Genomic DNA, 24,770 nt, shown 5'->3' on the forward strand with positions numbered 1-24,770 from the left:
TAGTTATCAGTACCTGTACATATTGGTGCCTGGGTTTAAGAATGAGTGTACTGCCAAATTCAGATAACCTCTTTGTGTTTATGTTCACACTTGGATCTCAGTTGGACAGTAGTCTCTGCTGCTATAGCTGTGCTGGCATTTTCTCTACCTCGGCAATCCCTACACAGCGTATGCTGACAGAAGTTATTCTGTCGGGATCATTGCACTGTTACGTGCAACGTCAGAATCAAAACCTGTTAGAACTCTCTACTGTTAACCCTTGTTGGAGGGTCAAACCAAGGTGTATGATTTTTTTCATACCCTAGTGTATGAGTGGACAGAACATGGTAGAGCTGATTTTTGTAAAACAGCAATGCTGCCCGTAGCTGAGGTCTTCATGTGCTGTTCTGGTGATACTTGTATTAATTTCAGCTTTCAGTATCTTCCATGCTTTCTAAAGAATGACAAATTCCTATCAGCCTTAAAACTTGTTGCAAGTAAGGTAATTTAGAGCCCAGGTCAGTGTGATCTTGCTGTTTGTTACCTCAAATGACCTGAAAAAGTATGTAATGTTGATCTGTACCATGATTGTGCAGGATTCGACTCTGGTTAGGATGGAATATTCTCTCAATGAAAACTATTCTGAAGTGATAGCTTTTAAGGAAATAAACATTTTTCAGAGTCATTGCTTTTTGTCCTTAATAAAAGGTGTATCAGAAGTTATATAAGTTCTTCACTCAGTTGCAACTGCTGTACCAACTTACATTTTAATTATAAGCCACTATGTTCTTCCTTGTTTTTAACTTGGTTAGGACAAAACATTGGAAAATAACACTTTGTGGATTAAATCTGTACTGTAGGGGGAATGACTAGTGTTACTCAGATGATAGGTAGAAGAACATTATTAAACAATAGATACATTAAGATGATGCAACATTTATGTAACCTCATATTGCTTGTTAAATTGGTATTCATTTAAGTAGAACAAATTCGTACTTTGTTTAGAAACTAAAGGACAGACACTAAATGAGTAGGGCAGGTAGCATGGTACTGCCTCTCCTTCCACAGTCAGATAAGGGAATTTAATTTAATTGCTACTTCTGAATAATTTTGGCTCTTAGTGTAAAGGTGAGTTGTATTACTCCTTGAAATACATGTTAAAAATGAAATGTTGGGCTTTCTTCCTTCATGTATATCAAAATCTTGGCATTTGATTATCCCTTTGGTTGGAACTCTTGCTTTGCATGTAGAACTTAAAGGAAAATTTCTTTAGCTTTGGAGAAGGGATACCTCTTCGGAGTCATTATTGCACAGCACTTGCTCAGGGGATTGAGCTGAAATGAGAGGTGAAATTTCCATTGCCAGGGGGTGTTTGATGCAGAAAAGTGCCTATGAAGTTGCACTTGCACGTCTGTATGAAGTTGTAGCTCTGTATAAGTTGTCTTGTCTTTGGCTAGTTAGAAACAGTTAAAGCTTAAAGCTCCATTGCTTGTGTAATTTTGGCCTCCTAACCTCTCCAGCAAGTTAACTGATTCATTTTTATGTGTGTGTCCCCATGGTTCCTCCCTGCCCCCTGCAGCATTTCTAGCTCTGCTTATTTTAAATTCTGTATGCACCTAGCCCCATGTCATGTAAGTGTTGTGATGTGTCCGTCATAAGTTTGCATGTAGTTATATGAAAGGATGAGGGGGTGAAATACTCATTAATTTTAGAAAAATTAGTTTCAAGCAGTGTTTATGTTCAGTATTACTAATTAAATTCTCCACCTTTCCTTAAGTCTACTACTGTGCTTTTCAACTAATGCACGAATAAATATGCAAAAAGAACCTAATTAATTGTGGTAATAGCACTTTTTAATATACACATATATTTTAGAATGATCCTCAGTAGTTTTCTCTTGGACGCTATCATGCAAGTATTTAGTGTTTTATTTCTGTGCACGTAGCCTGCATTCTCTGTGGGGAAATATCTTCAGTATCAGCTACTTTTATGGAGGCAGTATGTAAAAGCCTTCAGTTTTTGACAAGTAGTGTGTCTGAACTCTTAGAGGTCTGAGTTGTGTTCTGTGTTCTCAGTGAACAAAATGTTGAGACCTCATACCCTGTAAGCATATCTGAACCACTACAAAAGCTTTGTAGATAATGGTTACCCAGAACTTTCTTTAGTGAGCTGAATTTTACTGCCCTGTGAGACTTTGTCATGTGTAACAGGTGTAGGCCTTGGAAGTAGTTTTACATTTACTTTCTGGAAGGAAAAATAACAAAAAATGTGTGATTGGAATGGGAGGAGGGAAGAAAGGGCAGATGGATAACAGCAGACTGTGGTTAGTGGGAAGATTTCTAATACAGGAAAGAGTAAGCAGCCAAATAGTGCTTCTGGAGGCATCTCAACAAAGTGGAGAAGACAGCCCCGGTATGCAGTGAGTCGGAGGTAGCATATAGCTTGGGCCACATAATTAAATCAGGAAGTTACGTGCTTATCTTCTCTCATGTTTAAAACTACTATAACCAGTGGAAGGAGGATCTCCCAAGATTTTGGAAAGCAGCCCACATTTAGAACATAAATGTCCCCATTGATCATGCGATCTAAATATAGGCCTCTGAAATATGAAAAGTTTTGCTTCCATCAGGCTATATGGTAGGTGAGGGAAAGGAGATCACAGGATGGAGAAGGCTTGCAATGCTAAACTTGGGTTAAGAAGTACACCTTATAGTGGCTTTTTTTTTTGGTCTTAAGTGGCGCTAAGTTGCAAACCTCTTATTGTAGCAGAGCGATATGTGATATTTGCCTCACCTGCAAGCCTGTATGTCAGATATAAACCGACCAGTTAGTTGCATCTGGAACATGGTAGGTAGTAGGTGAGTGCCAGTGGTTGTAAATGAGTCCTGGAAATGAATGAGAGACAAGCCCAGCTTTTTGGGGGGGAAATTTTGAATGCACAACCCACAAGTCTTTTAAACTATAACAGATGGAGGAGGATGGGGGAGGGATATTTGAGAATTGCACAGTATCCTTTAGCTAGGGACCGCTTTGCCATATGCAGTCCCCCTGGAATACAACTACTCAGATTGCTGTAGTAAGAGAAAGGATTATTTCTTTTGTCCTCCCCTTCCCTGCAAATTCAGTGTTAACAGCACAAAATTTTGGTTTATGCAGTGAACTTTGTTCTGTGGTAGCTTGTGTCCCGACTGGTCTAGCAAGACTTTTAAAACCAGGGAGTGAAGTTGTTGTGCCTATGGACATAATTTTCACTCTGACTTCCATGAGTGACACTCACTCTTTTCAGGTCTGTAATGTGCATGTGCTCATTTTGCCACTGCAACTGAAGTGGAGCTGCTTGTGGCATTCCTATGGCTCAGTTCTTAGGCTGCTTTCCAGAAAGACTCAGCTCTGCTTTTTTCTAAACTTGTTTTTTTCCCAGACCTGATGATCTACCTCTCTACACCAACTTTGAGATTTGCATGTCATCCTTGTCTTATGCAACTGCTGATGGTCATAGTGACTTAGGTGTCCCTGAGCCTTCCTCCTGCCTGTACCAGACAGTGCTAAATAAATCATAGTGGTTTTCTTAAGGCACAGAAGTGTTCTTTCATTTGATTGTGCTAGCAGTCAGGCTCATGACATTTCTCAAGGAAAAGTCTTTCTGCATTGCATCACTACTAACATAACAATTCATACTTTTTTGCTTAATACCTTGACTGTAGAGTACGGCTACCCCTGATGCAGCTAGAGTACTAACAGCTGCTTCCCTGTGACTGTTGTCAGATCTTTGTGGACAGAACTGTGGTTATATGTATTTCCTGTTTTCAGGACGTTGTTTAGTTGCTCTGAGCCTTCTGGAAGGCCTCACACAAGATTCCACTTGCTAACAAACTATGTGTTAAATTTTATTGACAAAGGTCTTTTCACTTAGTACTTTTATACTTAGCATGTCACCCTGAAAACCTGTTTCATCAACCTAGAGCTACAGTTCCTATTTAAAAGGTATATTACATTTTCAGATAAACTGTACAAAAACAGTGATAGTGATACCACTGTCTGTAGCTTTCACTATAGTCATACAGCTATAGCTTTAGACAATGATAGCTTTTTCATAGTGAAAGCAAGTAGTAGGACACCAATACTGAAAATAACACTTTTCAAATTTTAAAATACTATGCCAGATTTAGACTTGGGCTGATGAAAATGGGTAATAAGTTTGCTGTTTGATTCTTGAGTCCTGAACAAAAATGACAGCAGAATCCAACTGTAATGCTGCATTTTGCTGGATCTGTTTCTTCTTTCACCATTTGCTTCTGATCTTGTTGGTAACATTTCTGTTTTGGAAAGAAAAATGGGTATTCATTGGCTTTATGAGAACTAAGAACATTTCAAAATAATAGGTGACAGTGGCTGTTTGTATGTATTTTGGAAAAAAGAGTAAGTCTGAGTTAGAAGCCTACTAACTAGATAAATGATGCAGCAGAAAGCAAATTGTATGCTACCCGTTTAAATGTGGGTGGGGGGAACATCTTTGGAAAAAAAAATGCTGTGAACAATTACTTGGAACATACTGCTTTTAGAGAACTTGAGATGGTAATTTAGCATTATAAAACTTTTAAAAATACCCTTTCTAATGTAACTGCCATGATTCCCCAATGCCTGTTTTTCTTGCAGCATCTTACTGATCGCTCTTGAGGTCAGAGAGCTGTTCATTCTTTTGGTATGTCGTGGTTTAACCCCAGCCAGCAACTAAGCAGCTGCTCTATCACTCCCCCTTAGATAGACAGGGGAGAGAAAATATATCGAAAGGCTTGCGCGTTGAGATAAGGACAGGAGAGATCACTCACCAATTGCCGTCATGGGCAAACCAGACTTGACTTGGGGAAATTAATTTAAGTTATTGCCAATCAGATCAGAGTAGGGTAATGAGAAACAAAACCAAATCTCAGAACACCTTCCCCGCACCCCTCCCTTCTTCCCAGGCACAGCTTCACTCTCAGATTCTCTAACTAGCCCCTCCAGTGGCACAGGGGCACGGGGAATGGGGGTTGCAGTCAGTTCATCACACGTCTCTGCTGTTCCTTCCTCCTCAGGGGCAGGACTCATCACATTCTTCCCCTGCTCCAGCGTGGGGTCCCTCTCACGGGAGACAGTCTTCCACGAACTTCTCCAACATGGGTCCTTCCCACGGGCTGCAGTTCTTCACAGACTGCTCCAGCGTGGGTCCCTTTCATGGGCTGCAGTCCTTCAGGCACAGACTGCTCCAGCATGGGTCCCCCCAGGGTCACAAGTCCTGCCAGAAAACCTGCTCCACAGGGTCACAGCCTCCTTTGGGCACCCCCCTGCTCCGGCGTGGGGTCCTCCAGGGTCTGCAGTGTGGATATCTGCTCCCCCGTGGACCTCCCTGGGCTGCAGGGGGACAGCCTGCCTCACCATGGTCTTCCCCACGGGCTGCAGGGGAATCTCTGCTCTGGTGCCTGGAGCACCTCCTCCCCCTCCTTCTTCACTGACCTGGGGGTCTGCAAGGTTGTTTCTCTCACATGTTCTCACTCCTCTCTCCTCCGGCTGCAGTTGCTGTTGTGCAGATTTCTTCCCCTTCTTAAATATGTTATCCCAGGGAGCTACCACCATCACTGATGGGCTTGGCCTTGGCCAGAGGCAGGTCCGTCTTGGAGCCGGCTGGCATTGGCTCTGTTGGACACAGGGGAAGCTTCCAGCAGCTTCTCACAGAAGCCACCCCTGCAGCCCCCCAATACCAAAACCTTGCCATGCAAACCCAATACAGGTACTATGCTATGGGTGGCAATGCATGTTGGGCATGAGACATCGAAATTTATTTAAAAAGTGACATCCAGTCTCATTTCTGTTGGTGTTTGGTGGGGGGATGTGGTTTTGTTTGTTACCTGTTTAAATGGTTTGTTAACAGAAAGTTATGAATAACCATTTTTTTTTTTTGCTTCAAGACCATTTTAATCTTAATTTTCTACATAAAGTTTTGGAAGCATATTACAGAACACATAATGTTACTGACTTTTTGTGAGCATTCTTACTCTTTTACTCTGTCATTTTTCTTTTCTGGGGAGTTGCGAAACTAAAACTTTTCTTAAAATTCAGGAGAAAATTATTTCACAAGTGAGTTTTGAAAAGCAGTTACCTTTGTGTAAAGGAAAGCTAGTTTGTATGAGGATGGGAAACTTCAGTTTTTACGGTAGGTGATACTGACATACCTGCACTGTTAGTACTTGTCTTGTTAGAGTAATGCTGAAACTAAAGCCAAAATATAATCTGAAAGACCATAATAGGTTTGGTTCTTAATAAATTAAATATATCTGCTAAAAATTGCATTCCTTCATTAATTAAAATTTAAAATTGAGATGCTCTGGAGAGTATCCAAGCACTGAATCCCACATGTATTTATGTTGTTGAAGCTGGCCAGATTTCAAATACTGTCTGTGGGTTTTGGGTCTGTAGTTGCACTCTCCACTTACAGACAGTGTGTTTGCCTCCTGTCTGGACAGTAGAGATGCTGTAGTTCAAAACCTTAAGAAGTTAGTTCAATCTTTTACCCAAGCTTTCTTAAATACTTTTATCCAGAAGTGCCTCAAGGGCATAAGCCCTTTGTTTCACAATTTAGCTCTTTATAGTAAGTAATTGGTATTGGTCTGTCACACTGTTAGAAATTGCTTTCAGAAATCCTGTGCAGAGTCTTCTAGAGAGAACACAAAAGAATACATAGGTTTACATGAGAGTTTTTGGCTGTTTTTGAAGCCTATCCCTTCATATTGCAGGCAGGTATGTCACAGATGCATAGATACATGTACTGTCATTATGTTCATGAAAATTGCTGTCTTAAAAGTGATAAAGGAGTATTAAAAGTGCTCTTTTGCCTCTACTGTTTTCATTCAAATACTATGCAAGTTCCTAATTTTCTGATTCTTCAAATCCTTTTTTTAATTTTCAGTCTAAAATTATACACATTTGTTTGTCTGTCAGTGCTGCTGTTAGGCTAAAATAGCTCTTCTCTTTCACTGGTTTTGTCCTGTTGGTCCTTGTAGAAAATAGTCATACTAGCTTTTGATTTGCTAAGCTAAATGATCTGAGCTGATTTGACTTCCTTTTGCAAGAGAGACTTTTCTTCTTTCCTCTTATCCCTGCAGTTCTCTTCTGAATTTATCTTTTCTGAACACAGGGAAACTATATGGAATGCTGCAGATCAAATCTGCTGAGATGGTATTAATATTTCTGCTTTTAGAACAGGTTGCTCCCAGTCTCTCCTACTGCAAGAGCTTGGGAGCATCAACTGAAACTACCAGGAAGCAAATTCAGAACAAATATAAGATGGTTCCTTCCAGTTAATCTGTGGATGCTGCACTAGACTGACTATTGGTCTGACGTATCATGGTCATCTTATTTTATCTCTGTTGGAAGTTTATCCTTTGTTGAACTCCAGAATTGTGTATGCTTCTTTTATCTGCTTTATGTTGGCAGCATATACTCATCTTGGTTTGTTGCCTCATAGTCCAATAATTAATGTACTTGAGGGGTTTTTGAGTAGTTTAAATAAGCGTGTTGTGGAGTTCAGGATCTTACATGGCTGTGTAGTGTTTTACTACTACATGCCTCCTAGATTTACTTGAAAAAATCCATCTGTGGCATGCTGATGGGTGTGTTTTCAAGTTGTAATAGCCTCACCTCATTTATAGTTGATAGACCTAAAATAATATTGTAAATTCAGTCCAAAGGCCAATATCGTATCATTGCAAATTATGGAGATAATGATAGGCTACCACCAATAAGTATACTTAAAAGGTGAACTACTGTAATATTATGTTGAATTTTGTCCTGCTTGAACACTATTAAATACCTGTGAAAATGGATTTTAGGTAGAGCTTGGCCTGACTCGCAGGAAAAATGAAAGCATGTAAGCATGTTGAACTGTATGTGAAACAAGTACAGGAGACTGTGATCCAGAGTCTCAAATCTCATTTCATTACTACACAGAAGGAACAAATTTTGACAAATTTATTTACAACTGCTGCACATTGTGCATCATAACTGTACTGTGAAGTGTTGCGGTGATAAGGAGAATGGTGTTGAGGTTATGCTCCTTTTAGTCTGCCTGGGTGTGAGAGGAACTAGCATAAAGTTAGCAGCCAAGTCTTTATATCTGGAGAGGCAGGGAAATAAAATTAACAAGAGCTACAAACTTGATTTTAATATTCCACAAAGACTTTCGGTTTTTCAAGTTATCTCATAGCAAAAAAAGTCTCAAATGTATTTTCAGTATACTGTATTTTTGTTCTTCTTAGCATTAATTAAGAGTCAGCTCTGTGTGGTTTGTCCTGCTAGCCTGCAAATAGGCTAATAAAATATTTAAATCTTATGCCTACAACTTGTAACACTTACTTCAAATGTGCTTTCCCCTGTCTCTGCTCTGATTCTAGGACTCCTTGTCATTTCCTTGGCTTACTTGCATGCCTCCTGGTTCTGCTTTTTCTGCAGGGCTGGGCCTTACTGTCTTCAGCTGTCAAAGACTCCACTTAAGGAGCTCTTGCACCTGCTCAGCATGTGGAGAGGAAGGAACTGGATGATCTTTAAGGTCCCTTCCAACCCAGGCCATTCTATGATTCTAAGGAGCAACAGATAAGAGAGGAAGCCCCCCGTCTGCTACGCTGGCTGGGGGAGCTTGTTCTGCCATAGCTATTTGGTACTAATTGGCCAAGAAGTTGAAAGCAGTTGCAGCCTTTCCATGCGCTGAACAGCAGCACAGACCTCACTAGTTAGGAGTTTTTCCCTGTAAGCCACATGCACCTCATGAGATGCCAGTTCTCCATCTGTGGCCTAAAGACAACATAAATAATCTCTCTTGGATGTGCAAGTGTTTACATTTCCAAGCTTAAGCATAAAGTTTACACACCTCCTGTTGCTTGCATAGGACAGGCCCCAGGTGGTCCAGAATGATGGGGTTTGCTTTATTTTGGATATAAATAAACCTGTTACTGCAGAAAACTATGAAAAATGAACCTTTTGTACTACAGTTGACACTTTAAAGTAAAGGGATTAAAAAGATTGACATTTGGGACTGACTTGCATGATACCCTTAGCCTTTTATGATTACTTGAAAATGTCTTTAATTTAAATTTGATGCATTTAAAAATGTTTTTAAACTCTCTCACCTTTGTATTTTTTCATGCTCCCCAAACATTCTCTACAGAGGGCTAATCACTTGTTCTCTGAGTGACTGGCATGATTGAAGTGATTTTTATGTAGAGATATATATTGGCTTTGTGTGGCAAGGTTTTGGTAGCGGGGGGGGCAGTTACAGGGGTGGCTTTTGTGAGAAGCTGCTGGAAGCTTCCCCTGTGTCCAAGAGAGCCAATGCCAGCTGGCTCCCAGACGGACCTGCCTCTGGCCAAGGCCAAGCCCATCAGCGATAGTGGTAATGCCTCTGTGATAACATATTTAAGAAGGAAAAAAAAGTTGCTGGGACAGACAGAAACGGCAGCTGGAGGGAGGAGTGAGAACGTGTAAGAGAAACAGCCCTGCAGACCCGCAGGTCAGTGCAGAAGGAGGGCAGGAGGTGCTCCAGGCGCCGGAGCAGAGATTCCCCTGCAGCCCGTGGGGAAGACCATGGTGAGGCAGGCTGTCCCCCTGCAGCCCAGGGAGGTCCACGGGGGAGCAGATATCCACCTGCAGCCCGGGGAGAGAGGACCCCACGGTGGAGCAGGTGGATGCCCGAAGGAGGCTGTGACCCCGTGGAAAGCCTGTGCTGGAGCAGGGTCCTGGCAGGACCTGTGGACGACCCATGCTGGAGCCGTGTGCTCCTGAAGGACTGCAGCCCGTGGAAGGGACCCACGCTGGAGCAGTCTGTGAAGAACTGCAGCCCGTGGGAAGGACCCATGTTGGAGAAGTTCATGGAGGACTGTCTCCCGTGAGAGGGACCCCATGCTGGAGCAGAGGAAGAGTGTGATGAGTCCTGCCCCTGAGGAGGATGAAGCGGCAGAAATAACATGTGATGAACTGACCGTAAACCCCATTCCCTGTCCCCGTGCGCCGCTGCGGAGGGGTAGGTAGAGAATCTGAGAGTGAAGCTGTGCCTGGGAAGAAGGGAGGGGTGGAGGGAAGGTGTTCTGAGATTTGGTTTTGTTTCTCATTACCTTATTCTGGTTGATTGGTAATAAATTGAGTTAATTTTCCCCAAGTTGAGTCTGTTTTGCCCGTGATGGTAATTGGTGTGTGATCTCTCCTGTCCTTATCTTGACCCATGAGCCCTTTGTTATATTTTCTCTCCCCTGTCCAGCTGAGGAGGGGGGAGTGATAGAATGGCTTTAGTGGGCACCTGGCATTCAGCCAGAGTCAGCCCCCCACAAGATGCTATGTATTGGGTGAGTAATACTGGGGAGGCTGTTGTGCTGCCAGATGGAGTAGGGATGGAATGATAATGCAGTGAAGAAGGTGCTGTCTTTCAGGGCTTGAGTAAATTGTGATCTGTCTACATTCCTTCTCTGCCATTCCCCCCGATGAAGGTTTCGTCTCTCACTTGCATGTTCCTTCTTGCTCACTCCTTTATTCTGTGTGAGCTTTCATTTGCTGCTTCTGTGGCTGTGCCCAATGTGCTCTTTAGAACTTTATTCAGTATCTGACTGTTGTGCTTGCTTCATAGACTTTTTGTTTTGTTTTGCTGTTTTCCTTGTTTCCTCTCTAGGGGAATTGCTTGTTCCTGGTGACATACTGTTTTGACAGGGATTTTTCTACACTGTATCGTGGGGGTTTTAGGTATATTAATGAAGGCGAATGTAAAAGTGTGTGCACCTTTCCACATAACCTGTGTTGATGACATACTTTTCCTAATAACGGTGGGACCAGTACTTGAAAAAATAGTGTTCTGTGGAAATAAGCTTTCCTTGCATTGTGAAGTGTTCTTGTTGACTGCAGTTCTCACACTGGTATATTCTGGCAATGTAAAGATCTTCTATGATCCTGCCATTGAGTGCTTTGAAGGTGAATTTAACCGTTAAACAGAGATTACATTAGTGACAGTGTAATGGGAGACATGGGTATGCCCCATTCATCCAAAACCTTAAAAAGGAATACAGTCAACTTTTTAGTGTTGAAGAACTGTCTTTTTAATGAAAAACTTGAGTGACTTCATGCCCTGGGTCACTATGTTGCTGCATTTTTGCAGCCTCAAGTTGGCTGCATTTTGGAAACTATATTGCCTGTAAAACTGCTGAAGTTCCTTCTAAGGTTTTGTGTTAATGTATACATGAAATTGATGATGTCTGCCACTGTAAACAATATAGGATTTGGTCCTTCACCTGAAGGCCTGAGCCATTGCAGCTTCAGTTGAAGAGTCAGATACTTAACTTACCAGAACACCTTATCTTCTGTGAGTCTGTGGAGTATGGCATGTTCATGAAAAATAAAAGCTTCTTAACAAATGTCTGAAATGTATATAACTCAGTTATTTCTATAATTTCATTTTAAATGCAGCCCTACAGTAATCTATCAAAAAGAGATCTTTAAAGGTATTTGGTGTTTGAATCACATACACATGGTAGTTTATGAATGGTGCCAACAGCCTTTGAACTTCCTGATGTTAAACGCTGTACTGCACATCTGTTCTTTTGACATACTTTGTCCCATTTCAAATCTCTGGTGATGGAGTTTGCACCTCTGTGGTTTTATAAAATGCTTTCTGACAGTTTGATTGTTTAAAGATGTTTGAATTTTCTCTCTGGTTCTGAGAGGCAAGCAGTTTTTTTAGTGCTTAGAGATACTGATTTAGTCACTCTTGAAAGGTAGTTACGGGTGCAACACAAGATAAATGCCAAGTTAAAGATTTGGGTTCCATAGAGTGGAATTCCATTTACCATTGCACGATTTTTAACTTTTAGTCTACAAATAGACATTTTTTTAAGAAACAAATGGCTGTTAGCTATTTTCTGTGAAGTTTGGGACTGGCAAATGTAATCAACAGTGTAAGGGTAGTGAATTGTGTGTAAGCTTTTTTTTTTTTGCTTTTTTATGTTTTTAAATCTGAGAAGTTTAGCTGGCTTAGAGGATTGGCCTTTGGACATAGGTATGTTGGAGTTGTATAGTGCTTTTCCTAAAGTGTAGTGACTAATTTTTGAGCCAGTTTTGTGATAAACTCATAAAATTCTATAGTTAATCATGGCTTGAAGGTGAGGATGCTATTTTTGGATTTTCAGTTATTTCTTAATTTTTAACCTATGCTGTTAAAATTGAAATCTAATCTGACTTTAACAATTTTTGTTTGTTTTATTGTTTTTAAATTAGAGTTACATATTAAGGAGTTAGGTGTGACTGGATGTAGAAGCCCATGTTATTGAGCACTGTTGTATGTATGGTTTGAATTGGCGGCTTCTTGTCCGCAAGTATTGGAGTATTGTGCATTATGTAGTCAGAGTATGTGGTAACTGAAAGTTAGGTCCAACAGAAGGGCATATTGTATCTTTTCCAGCTGGGCATGGTGGAAAAGAGTATTCGCAAATCCTTCTCTTGGAAGGAATAGCAGCATGATGGAATTGAGAAGAACTCATAATTTAGGCTATGTTTGCTAGTGTTCAGCCAAGACAGATGGTAGTGTGGCCCCAAACTTCTCAGCACCTTCCTCTAATGGATTGCATTCTTCTTTATCCAGTTTGTTTGTTTTAAATCACAAAATCACCTTGTCTACCCAGGGTCATACTGTAGTTGTGGGTGGAGAAAGGATAGGTGTACTGAGTTCTCCACATTTAGGTGAAAACTTAGTCTCTGTCATTCTGCCTCTGTCCTGCTGTGAATCATACTGGTGACTTTTGGCTTTAAAGTGAGGTTGACTCTGGAATCTCATATTTAAGGCACTTGCTATGAGTATGGACAACTCAAATTGAAATGTTTGTTTCAAATTAGGCCAAGCCCTGAATCCTGGTCTTTTGTATCCTAAATGAATGCCCTTATTAGAGGCTTTTAATGTTTTGGGGTTTTTTTTGTGATTTTTTTTTTTTTTTTTTTTTTTTTTTTTTTTGGTGTGTGTGTGTGTGCATTCCCCCCCACCCTGGCAATAGAATTGTTTTCTGACCTGCTGTACTTACCAGGAGCTGTGTCCTCTGAAGTAGGGCTCTGTCTTCTAGTTCAGTAGTATCCCTGAAAATACATAGAGATACATGGAGAATTGACATTAAGCTTGATACATGCATGTTTTTCCAATTAGTATTTGTCAAGGTCCATCTCTATATTGGATGTCAAATTTGATAGGGCTTGGGAAGCATTTCAAGAAGGAGGTCTTCTATGTAGCTCCAGGGGAATGTTAATGAAAACAGTCTGTGTTGACAACCTGCATGGCTATTTACCCTGCAGCTACGGGATTCTTCAGGATGTGTTGCCTGTGAAAATTCAGTTCAAAGTTTTGCTTATCAGAAGATTCTGCTGGCCAGTTGCTGAGCAATGTTTGAGTGTAATGCCATTTTACTTGGTGTTTTGTGCATATTATGATGCAAATGCATACTAGTAGCTAAAATAATTTGGACTTGCACTTTATAGTGCATAAATACCAATTCTGAAATCTATATGAATGTACACCCCGCACCTGTTATTGCTAAATAGCACAAGTAGACATCATTCATTTCCTAGAATGAGGTACACCAGCTTTTCCATTCAGAACTGGTACTGATCATTAGTTGTGTGACTGTATCTAGAGGACTGTATTCCTTTTATTTTCTCATTGCAATTTTTTTTCGTTCAGACTGCCACGTGAGGTGGGAAAGGTTAGGGATAAGGCTGGGTATTTGCAGGCAGTAGCTGAGAAGAGCTACAGCTCTTGATGGGAATTATTGCAGCGGTCTTCAAGGTGTTTACTGGGCATAAAGTTCTTCTCCAAAACATCATTCTATGCAAGCTGGTTTTCCTGCACATTTGGTTATGTTCCAGTGTTGCTCACTTTTATACGTGAGCGGCATTCCCATTGTCTAAGCATAATTAAGCAGCCACAAGAGGAGTATATATGAATGACAATGGAAAAAGGGACATGATAGGTGGAGTGGTACATGTACGTGAGATTTCGGTGATGTGATGGAAAATCTTTGTGGGGCATCCTCCTGATATGCTGGCTTCTTTAGAAGTACCGGCATTCTGAGACTTTGAAGTAATGGTATTTCGGTATTTGAAAACAGGTTCCTTCCATTTAAATGTTTTTTTTATCCTTTGTGTCTTAATGTACCTTTACCAATTTTATGTCTCCTGTGGTGCTGAAAACTCCATACTTCCCACCCTATTATTAGCATTAGTTTTTACACTTTCTTTGTAAACGGCTCCTGACCTATTTTCATCTCCATTCTTCTTAAATAAATCTTCTTTTCCTTATATTTTCAGGCTAAGCTACCAACAATGTTTATTTCTGAAAACCAGGCCACCTCTGGCGCTTGAACCCTTTTGGAACTGAAATTTAGACTGTGCAGGTTCAGCAGAGCAGAGCAGTTAGTGGTAGTTTTTTAATATTTTACAGTAGTTGCTCTTCTATATTACCTTGTATTCAAACAACAGCACAGAAAATCATTCAACTTAGTCTGAAGCTAAGTATTTTCACAAATATATATTTGTTGTGTCAGTCTTTGTGGACTTTTTTCTTATGCATATGTAGGTACATTGTTCTCTGTTTTAATACTTCTTTTCCAAGCTTCTTTATTCATTGCCATCTTTATGCTTGGTAGCTGATAGTCATTGTTACATTTTCAAAGACTTGTGTCCGGATCAGGAGATCTTTGCATAAATAACAGTTATTCAGATTTAAAGTTCGGGGTTTTTTCTTTGCTAAAACAGGCAGCTATTGATGCAGATGCTGGCTTTAATTGGTCTTTTTTTTTTTTTCTTTCTGTGTTGATTTTAATTGTATTTCTGAAGTTATTTACCCAATGAAATTGAGAACAGTTGTTTGTTTGATGTATGATATCTTACTAAAATCTATATGAAAATCTGTAGCCTCCTAGATACAACTGGTTTAACATTTTCAAAAAAAGGTAAATTTATCTTTCAAAGTTAACTGTCTAAATGTTCTGAAGTATGACATGCTTGCACCTCGGTTGTGATATTCTATGTTGGTATAGTTAAGAATTGCTAGAATAAAACAGATTTAGTAGTCTTAAATCTTAGTGTGTGGTGAACTATTCATTAGCTCTAGAACAATTGCTAAATTAAGGTACTGCAATTCTACTTGAAATAGAATTAATATGGTAAAAATAACAAAAAAAGTTCCTATATTCTTAGATAAAAATCAGCCTTTTCAATTGCCTGTGAAAAATCTACTGTTACTTTAAAAAAAAAAAGTGTTTTTTTTTTTAAAGAATATCTGGAGGATTTGGAATGGTGAAATTCCATACAAAATTTGTCATTATCTCCTGAGTCTTCTGATTATGAAATGTTTTCAGTGACAGAAGAGAGCATTCTGTTTGCTGATAGTTTAGAATTTGTTTTAATTTTCTGTATAATGTCAGTGTGTCTGTATATACATACACATCTATATTTGTAATTGTATCATACTGTATTTAAAAGAAGTAAAGGGGGGTGTTGCATCCTGAAGGTGATCTCAGAATTAATGGAGAGTGTTGTACTACCTTAACTCCAGTCAACAAATTTTTCATCAAAATGCAGTTGGTTATGGACACTGTCGGCTGAAAACGAGAGAAGCCTACACTATTGAGTTCACATCTGTCTGACAGAAAACACTTGTAAAGAATGTCTTACAGTTGATAATAAGTGTTCTTTATTCAGTGGTGGCAAGTTCGTTTTTTTCCCCTTCTGCTAAAATGTCACTTTTCTCCGTTTATCATTGGTTTGCATATATTTTATTTTGTATTCTGTTCTGCAGTTCTGTGCCTTTTGTGAAGCAGTATCCCTCATTTTTCAATGGTAATTGGCTTCAGGAAGAATTATTTCCAAGTTACTAGTGTCTCCTGTTTTCCGTCTGATCGTAGCGTTTGTTTTGGTGATACTAATTCTCCACAGTAGGTTTTGAAATTGTTAATTTTTTTTATGTTACTGTTTGTTTCTTATGGCAATAGTATGCTTCTTTCACTCCAGTCTCCAGAACATTTTTGATTTGTGTTGTTTACCTTTCAGTTAGTTTTTGTGTTAATTTTCACTTGTAAACTTAGCAACCTTGACCTTACTTCTGCTGTTTGCTGCTTCATTTCCTCTCTTTTACTTCTAGGTTATACTGAAGATGTAACAAATATTTCTTTCAAATGGTGCCTCTGGTAGATAAGTCCTAGACCATAGTAGTGTATTTTAAAGAAAGTGTTATCAAGCTATGCGTGTAGCTAATGTGCGCAACTGCTTTTCTTCTTTGTTGCTTACACTGTTTATTCTCGTGTCCTGTTTCATGAAGCAGTAATCACAGAAAAATATATAGGCCAAAATTGATGATACATTTCTTGAGAAATGCACGAGGAGGATCAGTTTCGATTGTTCTATGCTACTCATTGTCCCTGAAATAAGGACTTTGATCATAAATATTATTAGCAGATTAGAGTAACTTCCAGGCATTCCAATATACCATAGAAATTTTACAAGAACAAATGTGCTGAAGAGCCTGGTTCACGTTTTTCCTTCTTGAGGCCTAAGTCTCTTGGGGCATGAGCATGTTTGTGTCCAGTATGCTGTACTCCTAACACTCTTCTTGAGGCTTTTATATAATCATAGAATTATAGAATGGTTTGGATTGGAAGGGACCTTAAAGTTCATCTAGTTGCAACCCCCCTGCCATGGGCAGGGACACCTTCCACTAGACCAGGTTGCTCAAAGCCCCATCCAACCTGGCCTTGAACACTGCCAGGGATGGGGCATCCACAACCTTTCTGGGCAACCTGTTCCAGTGCCTCACCACCCTCACGGTAAAGAACTTCTTCCTTACATCTAATCTGTGTCTACCCTCTCTCAGTTTAAAGCCATTACCCCTTGTCCTATCACTACATGCCCTTCCAAAAAGTCCTTCTCCAGCTTTCCTGTAGACCCCCCACCCCAGCTCTCTCAGTCTGTCCTCATAGGAGAGGCGCTCCAGCCCTCTGATCATCTTCGTGGCCTCCCTCTGGACTCGCTCCAACAGGTCCATGTCCTTCTTATGTTGGGGTCCCCAGAGCTGAACGCAGTACTCCAGGTGGGGTCTCATGAGAGTGGAGCAGAGGGGGAGATTCACCTCCCTCGACCTGCTGGTCATGCTTCTCTTGATGCAGCTCAGAATGCAATTGGCTTTCTGGGCTGCAAGTGCACATTGCTGGGACATACTCAGTTTTTCATCCACTAATACCCCCAAGTCCTTCTCCGCAGGGCTGCTCTCAATCCACTCATTGCCCAAAATATAGTCCACATATGAAACACAAGGAAAGTAAACTTGTGCTAAGCTGAGAGAGACATTTTATAACACAGTACGAGCTTCATAAAGAGAGAGAGCATATAAAGAAGCTTTGAAAGCTGTAGTGGAAATTGATACTGAGTAAGAAAGTGAGGGAAGTTAAAGAGTATTGTGCCATCCATACATAATATGAGAGCCTTCAGTGGAGGATCTGCTGAATTAATATAGGTTATCTTCTATCAAATATGAATTGTATGCTTTTCTCTGCAGAAGTAACTGAGATGTTAAGTCATCTATCTACAGCCCAGGAGGTGGTGTTTATCCAGCCAGTCACTGATGGGGGGGGGAATAATTAATTTCTGAAGAATTCAGGCTAGTCTTTTTCTGTCCGTGCTTGGCTGAAGCGAGCCTTGTTCACATGTCTGTTGTTGCAGAGCAGGAGCTAGAACCGAATCAGGAGGTTTTCGGCATGGTAGTTGTTGTCATTGTTATCATGTGTGCATTTTGGTGAATTGTGACATGGAGAAAGGAATGGAAGAGAAGCCTTTCAGAACATCCTCTTTTGATACTGAGGTAGGGAGAATGAGCCCAGCACATACATAAACTTCTGCTCTCCTGGTCTGTAGATATCCCTCAGACTGACTGGCTGTAGATAGTGTGATCATCACTTCAGTGTCCAGCACTGTCTGTGTAATTACTTTATTTTCCAGAAGGCTAAATTATCCCTTAAGAGCTAATTAACATTTCATTTCTAAGCATTAGTGTAGTTTATATTTCATTTGTGAAGAGCCCACTGATGTGTCTCTTCAGATTTTTTCACATGGAAATTTTTTCATGCTTCTGATTCACATTACCTGCTTGCAAAGCCTATCCATTCAGGTTATTGCTTCTAGAGAAACAAGAAAAAGGAAGCAGGAACTGTTTGTTTGTCCCCCTGCCCTGCCCCAGATGGAAGGCTTATCTACATACACAGTAGTGTTTTCTATTGTGAGCTTTAAGGTTCTATGAACATCTTGAGGCTTTGAATTTGTCATTTTACACTATGTTGGCTGCATTAAAACACTTTTTTTTTTTCTTGAACAGTTAATTCATTACCCAGTAAAATTCAAATATTTCTTTCACTGTACGTTACTGCCCAGGTGTTGCCATGCTAACAATTTATATTGCTAGCTTTTTGGTTTTCTGTAGTTGTCAGTGTTTTTTCTGTGTTTTAAGTAAAAATTTGCTGATTCAGTGCACTCCTCCGTTTTCATATTGTTAAAATATTAAAGAATTAATAATTAACGTTTTGTCATGTTTGGCCATTTAGTCCAGCTACTTTCATCTCTAGTCAATCACACTTGTCACGAGTAAGAAATGATATAATTAAATCATCTTCTTTAGAAACTATTCAAAACAGCTGTATTGATTTTTTTTCTTTTTAGTACAATTGTTTAACAGTAATTTGAATTTGTGCTGTAAAATACAAATAAGCAACCAGGGATGATGGTAGTTTTTTTTCTTCACATTAGTTGAAGTAGAGATAACGCTGCCCTTCCTTCTCCTTTATGAAGTACAGCTGTAATATGTACCACTGACTTTTGTATGCAATATTTACAAATCTGGTTTTACCTGTTGGATTTTTTTGTTTTGTTTTGTTATAGTATATTCCTAACCCTAGGGTCTTTTCTTCATGAAAAGACATCATGTTAATAAGAGCCAAAACTGGCATTTGCTTTATGGTGTTGTTTTTGTTTGGTTTGGGGTTTTTTGGGGGGGTGTAATTTTTTCCGACAACAGAGGGAAAAATATTCCTGTTACTTTCCCTTTCAAATAATAACTAGTGAACATACATGGATTTGGTAGTGCATTTTAGATGATAGTGGAATTATTTTTTCCTTTTGTGAATACACATGAATGTTTTGCTGGCTTTTTCTAAGTTGACAAATATACTAAGCCTTTTTCTTCCTCACTATATTGTATTTAAACATGTCCTAAGAATTGGTGGTTGAATTTGTGAAATCAGAAAGCCCCCAGTCATGAACTATGATGTCATAAGAGGGGGTTTGTAACTGGCATGTCAGAAGTGTTGACCATAGTGTATTACTTGTTTGCTTTTAATCAAGCAGGTGGCAAACAACGTAAGTATTGGGTTTGGGGTTTTTTTTTTGTTTTTGTTTTTTTTTTTTAAATCATATAAACCACCTTCTTTTCGTGCAGCCACTCCTCTATTTATTCCCTGCTTCTGCTCTGGTTGCCGCGCTGCGAAGCAGCTGTGGGTGATTATTTTGCCAAGTTCCTAAATTCTTCAGGTTTCCCTTTTATCTTAGTGCAGCCTTGAACAAAGGGAAGGAAGGGTACGATGTTGTGTAGCCATCTTCCGTTTTGTTTCAGGGTCTTTCTCTTTCTTGGTAATTTGTCAATACTAACAGTTCTCAAGGCTGGCTCCATTCAGTGCACTTATAAATCCATACAATGTGGAGAAAACCTGAGGGGTTTTTAACTTGCTTAGAATTCTTAGAGTCTCAGGGTGATTTAAATTGGTTGCACCAGTGGTGCCATAGATGGCCTTTGCAGTTACAGATCCACTGAAATGAGATATTTTGATTATTCCTTCAGAGAAACTGTACACACATACATGTAGTTGTGACTTCCCTCTTTGAAATGCTTTGCATCTGTTCATTCAACTAAGAGACAGATTCTTACCTGTGCAGAAAAATACTTCTTCCTTTCTAAAGATGTTTGTGGAGGGGTTTGATGGGGAAGAAAGTTTCTTGACCAAAGGTGGATAAATCAGTTTGTCTAGATGAAGCTCCTCTGGCTACAAGGAAGAACAAGAGCCATGCACTGACCAGTCTGCTCGTCCTCCAGAGACTCGGAGGTTGACTTTAGTGTTCCTGCTGAGGAAGTAAAGCTTGCTCTTACTTTCTGTTTCATTTTGTTAGAATGTGCTAGAAAAATTTTAAAAATTCCTATGAAAGAACCTTCACAATTTAAGCTTGCATAAATAGAAGTGTTTTCCTGATAATGTTGCAAATAGGTTAGAGATCAACTGAGAGGGTGTACTTCATGGTGTGGTTGAATTGCTCTTACAGTAACAGTTAACTGTAAGTTAACGGTTACTTAAAGGGGAAGTTCTGTTTTGCAGCTCTGGTGTCCTACGCCTTGCCTTGTGCTGGTGTGTTAGTAAGATGGCTTAGCAGTGTCTTCAAAGTGTATTCTAAGGCAAAGGGAAAATCTGCCTTGTTGAGAATTGATCTGTGTGAAAGACTTGGGCACGGCTTTTTGTATCCCTACTATATATAGTGCTTCAGGTACTCTTTTAATGAGGATTTACTTAAAAAGGGGCTGGGGAAATGTTAATGGTCCCCTGATGCTTAGCTGTTTACGTGCATGTGATTTATAATTTCCTTGAACATCCTGCATAGGAAAATCCTGTTATATTTGTTCATAGAATCCAGTTCCCTTTAAATACCTGTAGCCATCTAATTAAGGAAATAAACTACTCTAACTTCCTCTCCAACAGTTTTTGTAAGCTACCTGTTGTGGTAGCCGTTTCTATATGCTCTGAACAGTGACTGAATTGTAGAAGACAAAATACTAATTTAAGAAAATTTCATAGCGTGAATATTGTCTTCAGCAGCTGCAGCAGGTATTGCATATCATCAGAAAATGGAAGGCCTATCTGCAAATTAATCTGTGACAGTTACATCAGGGGCACCACCAAGAACTGTGTTACAATTCATACAAATCCAGAGATGAGACCAAAAAGTGGGGAGAAGAAGCAAGGCATAAAAATCAAGAATCTGCATTAAAACATTTGCAGATTGGAATAGGCTCAGTGGATGAGCCTAAATATCGAGAATTGGTTCACACATGCATAGTTATTTTAGGAAGCTCACTTTGGACTTTTGTGCTTTGCTTCTGATTCCAGGGATCATATTCTTTAGATGTAGAGTTGGCTGACTCCAAGACGTATTCATGGTGTGGTGGGAATAAAATTAAAGGAGTAGTAGCTTTGATTAACTGTCAACAGAGTTCCAGTCCTTCCAGTCCAGTTTGCTAAGGCAAAAGTTGCAGAATGAATGAAAATTCTGCAGTAGTTCTTTGATGTAGAGGCAGATACACATCTCAATTTAATGTTCTCAGAATGTGGCCAAATAGCTACAGTATGAAATACCTAATTTAAATGGTTTTATTAAATCATTTAATACCACACATACACCTAATAGATTTAATATAGGTGTTACACATTTTGCTGCAGTTTTGCAGCAGCATAGCTTTGGTTTCATCCATTAGAACTTTATTTCTGAAAACGGCCATGAAACAAGGCTATTCTGTACTTGGAGGTAGGTGAAAGCATATGAATACGTCTCAGGCTTGGGATACAAACCAAGACCAGACCCACTCATCTGGTCGCATACATGACTTTGTGTCCATTGAGTACAGCAAGGCCTATCTTGTTATGGCTTACCATTTAAGAAAATAATTTTAAAACTAGCATAGCAAGGTAAAAATGGCAAATTAAAATACAGATTAGATCAGTAATTTGGATTCTCCACAGGTGTTTTTTTAGCTGTTTAACGTTTCCTCATTTTATTGTTGGCATTTCTCATTTCGATGATTAATACAGGTGTACATGAAGTAAATCACAAATATGGGCAAGACTACTAATTTAGTATTTGGATTGATCTTTTTTCCCCTTTTGAATTTCCAGTTTTAATAACTCAATGAAGCTCGTAATTTCAGATTAAGTATTGTGGTAACGAAGCTTGTAATTTCAGATTAAGGTCTTTGATTACTGTACTATATTAAAATTAAGCACTTGATAATTGCAACCAAATTTGAAAAATAGTCAAACCATGATTTTGGTGAAAGTCATGGATTAACCAGCTGGAATTAGAATTTGTTGGAAATCTGTCAACCTTTTGAGAACTGTAAATTCTACTGCTGGTGCAAAGGACCTTCCCTCCCATTTAAGTTTATCCAGCTACTTCATTTTAATGGCTAGTATGTTCAGAATCAAGAAACCGGAAGTTCAAAAAGTTGGAAACCTATTTATTCATTCATTCATTCCAGAAGTGTAAATAGGGTCATGAGGTAAGAATATAAGACATTAAAGATCACGACCATTGCGATGAATAGAAGGTATCAGTTCAGTTTATTAAAACTGTGTGTTTGCAGCACAGAACACACTTTGATCGTGTGTGCTGCATAAAAACTTCTAGGGCAACTTTTCTTAAAGTAAATGTCTCTTCTGATTGGATTCATGTTCCTAACTTTAGCTTTACTTAGTCTACAGTAACTGTGTAGAAAGCAGAAGGTAGTAAACTGCATTTTATGACATGAAAGAGGTAAGTGAAAAGAATCAGATCTTGGGAAATATATGCTAAGGTATTAAATTGCCTAAGCAAGCATGCTGAGGTAGCATATTTGTCACTTTAGCAAAAACTAGTGAAACAACTGGGAGAATGAAATGTGAATCCTTTAGAAAAAGAAAACACAGAATGAGCATAAAATCAGAGAGGTTTCTTTCTTGCCGATTGGAAAGAATAAATAAAATCAATCTTCTTGCATTTCTTTTTTTTTTTTTTTTTTTTTTTTTTAAGTTAAAATTCGTCCTGTTGTTAGAGGTTTGTTTTGTATTTGGGAAATCGAATGTTTCTGGAGTCCACAAATAAACCAGAGAAAACTTTTATTGTTCATTTGCTATCAGTTTGCATTAGAATCTGTGAACTTCCAAATCTGTTCCGTCTCAAATATTACATTTCTTTGAAAAGTAGTGCTGACTACAAGTTACTGAGAGTGTTCATAGACTTCTTACCTTGCAGAGTAACAAGAAACTTTGTTATTTCTCAGAAAGTGTACAGAAAATGTAATACTTGCCTTAGTTGAATACAGAATTTTGAAAACCTTGTATTTCTTTTCCCAGGCTGTTCGCTGCTATGAATCGCTAATTTTGAAAGCTGAAGGAAAGGTCGAGTCTGATTTCTTTTGTCAGTTAGGTCACTTCAACCTCTTGTTGGAAGATTATCCAAAAGGTAAGGTTTTTCTGTACTTCTGATAAATGTCATTGGGGGATTGTCATTTGATGTAGGTGACACAACAGAATGAAAAACATTTGGATAACTCACTGTTTCCTCCGTTTGTACTGTATTTCAAAGCCCTTAACAGAGTAAGACTGATGATGTCTTTACGAAAACAATTGTATTCTAACTTCTTGTTCTTTCGTTCTTTTTTTTTTTATGAGTATGAAGTTTATTTGGTTTATACAGTAGTACCACACTGCCTACTTCATTATTCTGGTTCATTATTACATGACTGTACAAACAGTTCAAGCCATGCCTCTGAAGGTTTCCTATGGGGGGTGGGAGACATAGGTGCAGAGCCTGAAAGCCTGTCTTAGTGCTTTCATGTATGTCCACAATCTCAACAGGTAAGGCTAGGCTGAAAGTGTTAATTCAACAGCAAAAATGCTGCACTTAAGGTGTGTTTCAAGTTCTGTTTTAAATACTGAGTGGAAGAATGGTTGTAGGGAGTTTTGGGGGAAGGAGTGTGTGTGTGTGTGGAGGGGGGGTGTCTGGTTTTTTGGTTTGTTTGTTGTTTTTTTTTTTTAGCTCTCTGCTCCATCAATCTTTGAAATTACTTAAATGTTTTTTGCCATCGTTGCAGTGAGTGAACACAGAACCTTATGTACTCTTGTGCTTTGTTGCTTGCGGGTCAGTAGAGTGCTTTTTTGGTTGTGGTGTGGATTCTGAAAGATACTCTGCTGCGTTGCTGAACGAGATGTAGGGCTAAATATTCAGCTTGCCTGTTTCTGCTTCATGTCACGCTGGGCGTCAGGCCCAGTGTCTGATAGCTGCCTCCCTTCCAGTCATTATGGGAGGTATGGAAGAGTAGAGAGCTGTTTTGGATCTTACTCTACCTAGCTGATTAGAACAGGTCAGAATATTTAATTTTTTCCATGGGATGTCTTTTTTTCATTGTTGTTGGTTTTTAGTTTTAATATGACTGCAGTTCTGTTTCACTTTGTGTAAGGAAACAAACACCACCCCCATTGTGAAAATGTCTACTCCCACCCCACCCCTTTTTCCAAACACACAAAAATTCTGGTTTACAATTACCTTGGGATGTAGAAATAGGGAAATGAATTATAACTGATAGTAGTTCAAAAGTACTGCTTAGTGATTCAGGCTAGCTGTGGACCGTTTCATAACAGTGTGTCTATGTGTCCACTTGTTCATTATGTCTAATATAAAACAGCGTCAGTTAGGGTTCTTGGAAACCTACCTCAGCTTCATTTTTTAGGTGACAAGTGTTTAGATTTGATATTACTAGGGAGGAATCTGCAGCTACCTAAATTCCGTGTGTAAATTCAGAAGGCTTTGAGTGTTAGAGGCATCTGTCTCTTTCTGTTGAATATATGGGGAGTTTAGGGACCTTAATACCCGCAACTTGTACCAACATCTTAGGAAACCTACGA

The 24,770-nt window shown here is 39.3% G+C and overlaps 1 protein-coding gene across 18 annotated transcripts in view; it reads left to right on the top strand.

The window, feature by feature from the left end:
- Positions 1-24,770, top strand: part of KDM6A (lysine demethylase 6A) — a 167,527-nt gene that overhangs the window by 16,162 nt on the left and 126,595 nt on the right. For all 18 annotated transcript variants that reach the window (XR_011324966.1, XR_011324967.1, XR_011324968.1 and 15 more), the window contains exon 3: positions 23,220-23,328. Coding sequence is in view for 7 of the 18 variants with exons in the window: in XM_069784994.1 (XP_069641095.1) it covers positions 23,220-23,328 (109 nt within the window). In the remaining 11 variants the exon portion in view is untranslated. The remainder of the gene's footprint in view (positions 1-23,219; positions 23,329-24,770) is intronic.

Source organism: Haliaeetus albicilla, chromosome 6 (genome assembly GCF_947461875.1).
Source record: "Haliaeetus albicilla chromosome 6, bHalAlb1.1, whole genome shotgun sequence".
In the NCBI taxonomy this organism is placed as follows: domain Eukaryota; kingdom Metazoa; phylum Chordata; class Aves; order Accipitriformes; family Accipitridae; genus Haliaeetus; species Haliaeetus albicilla.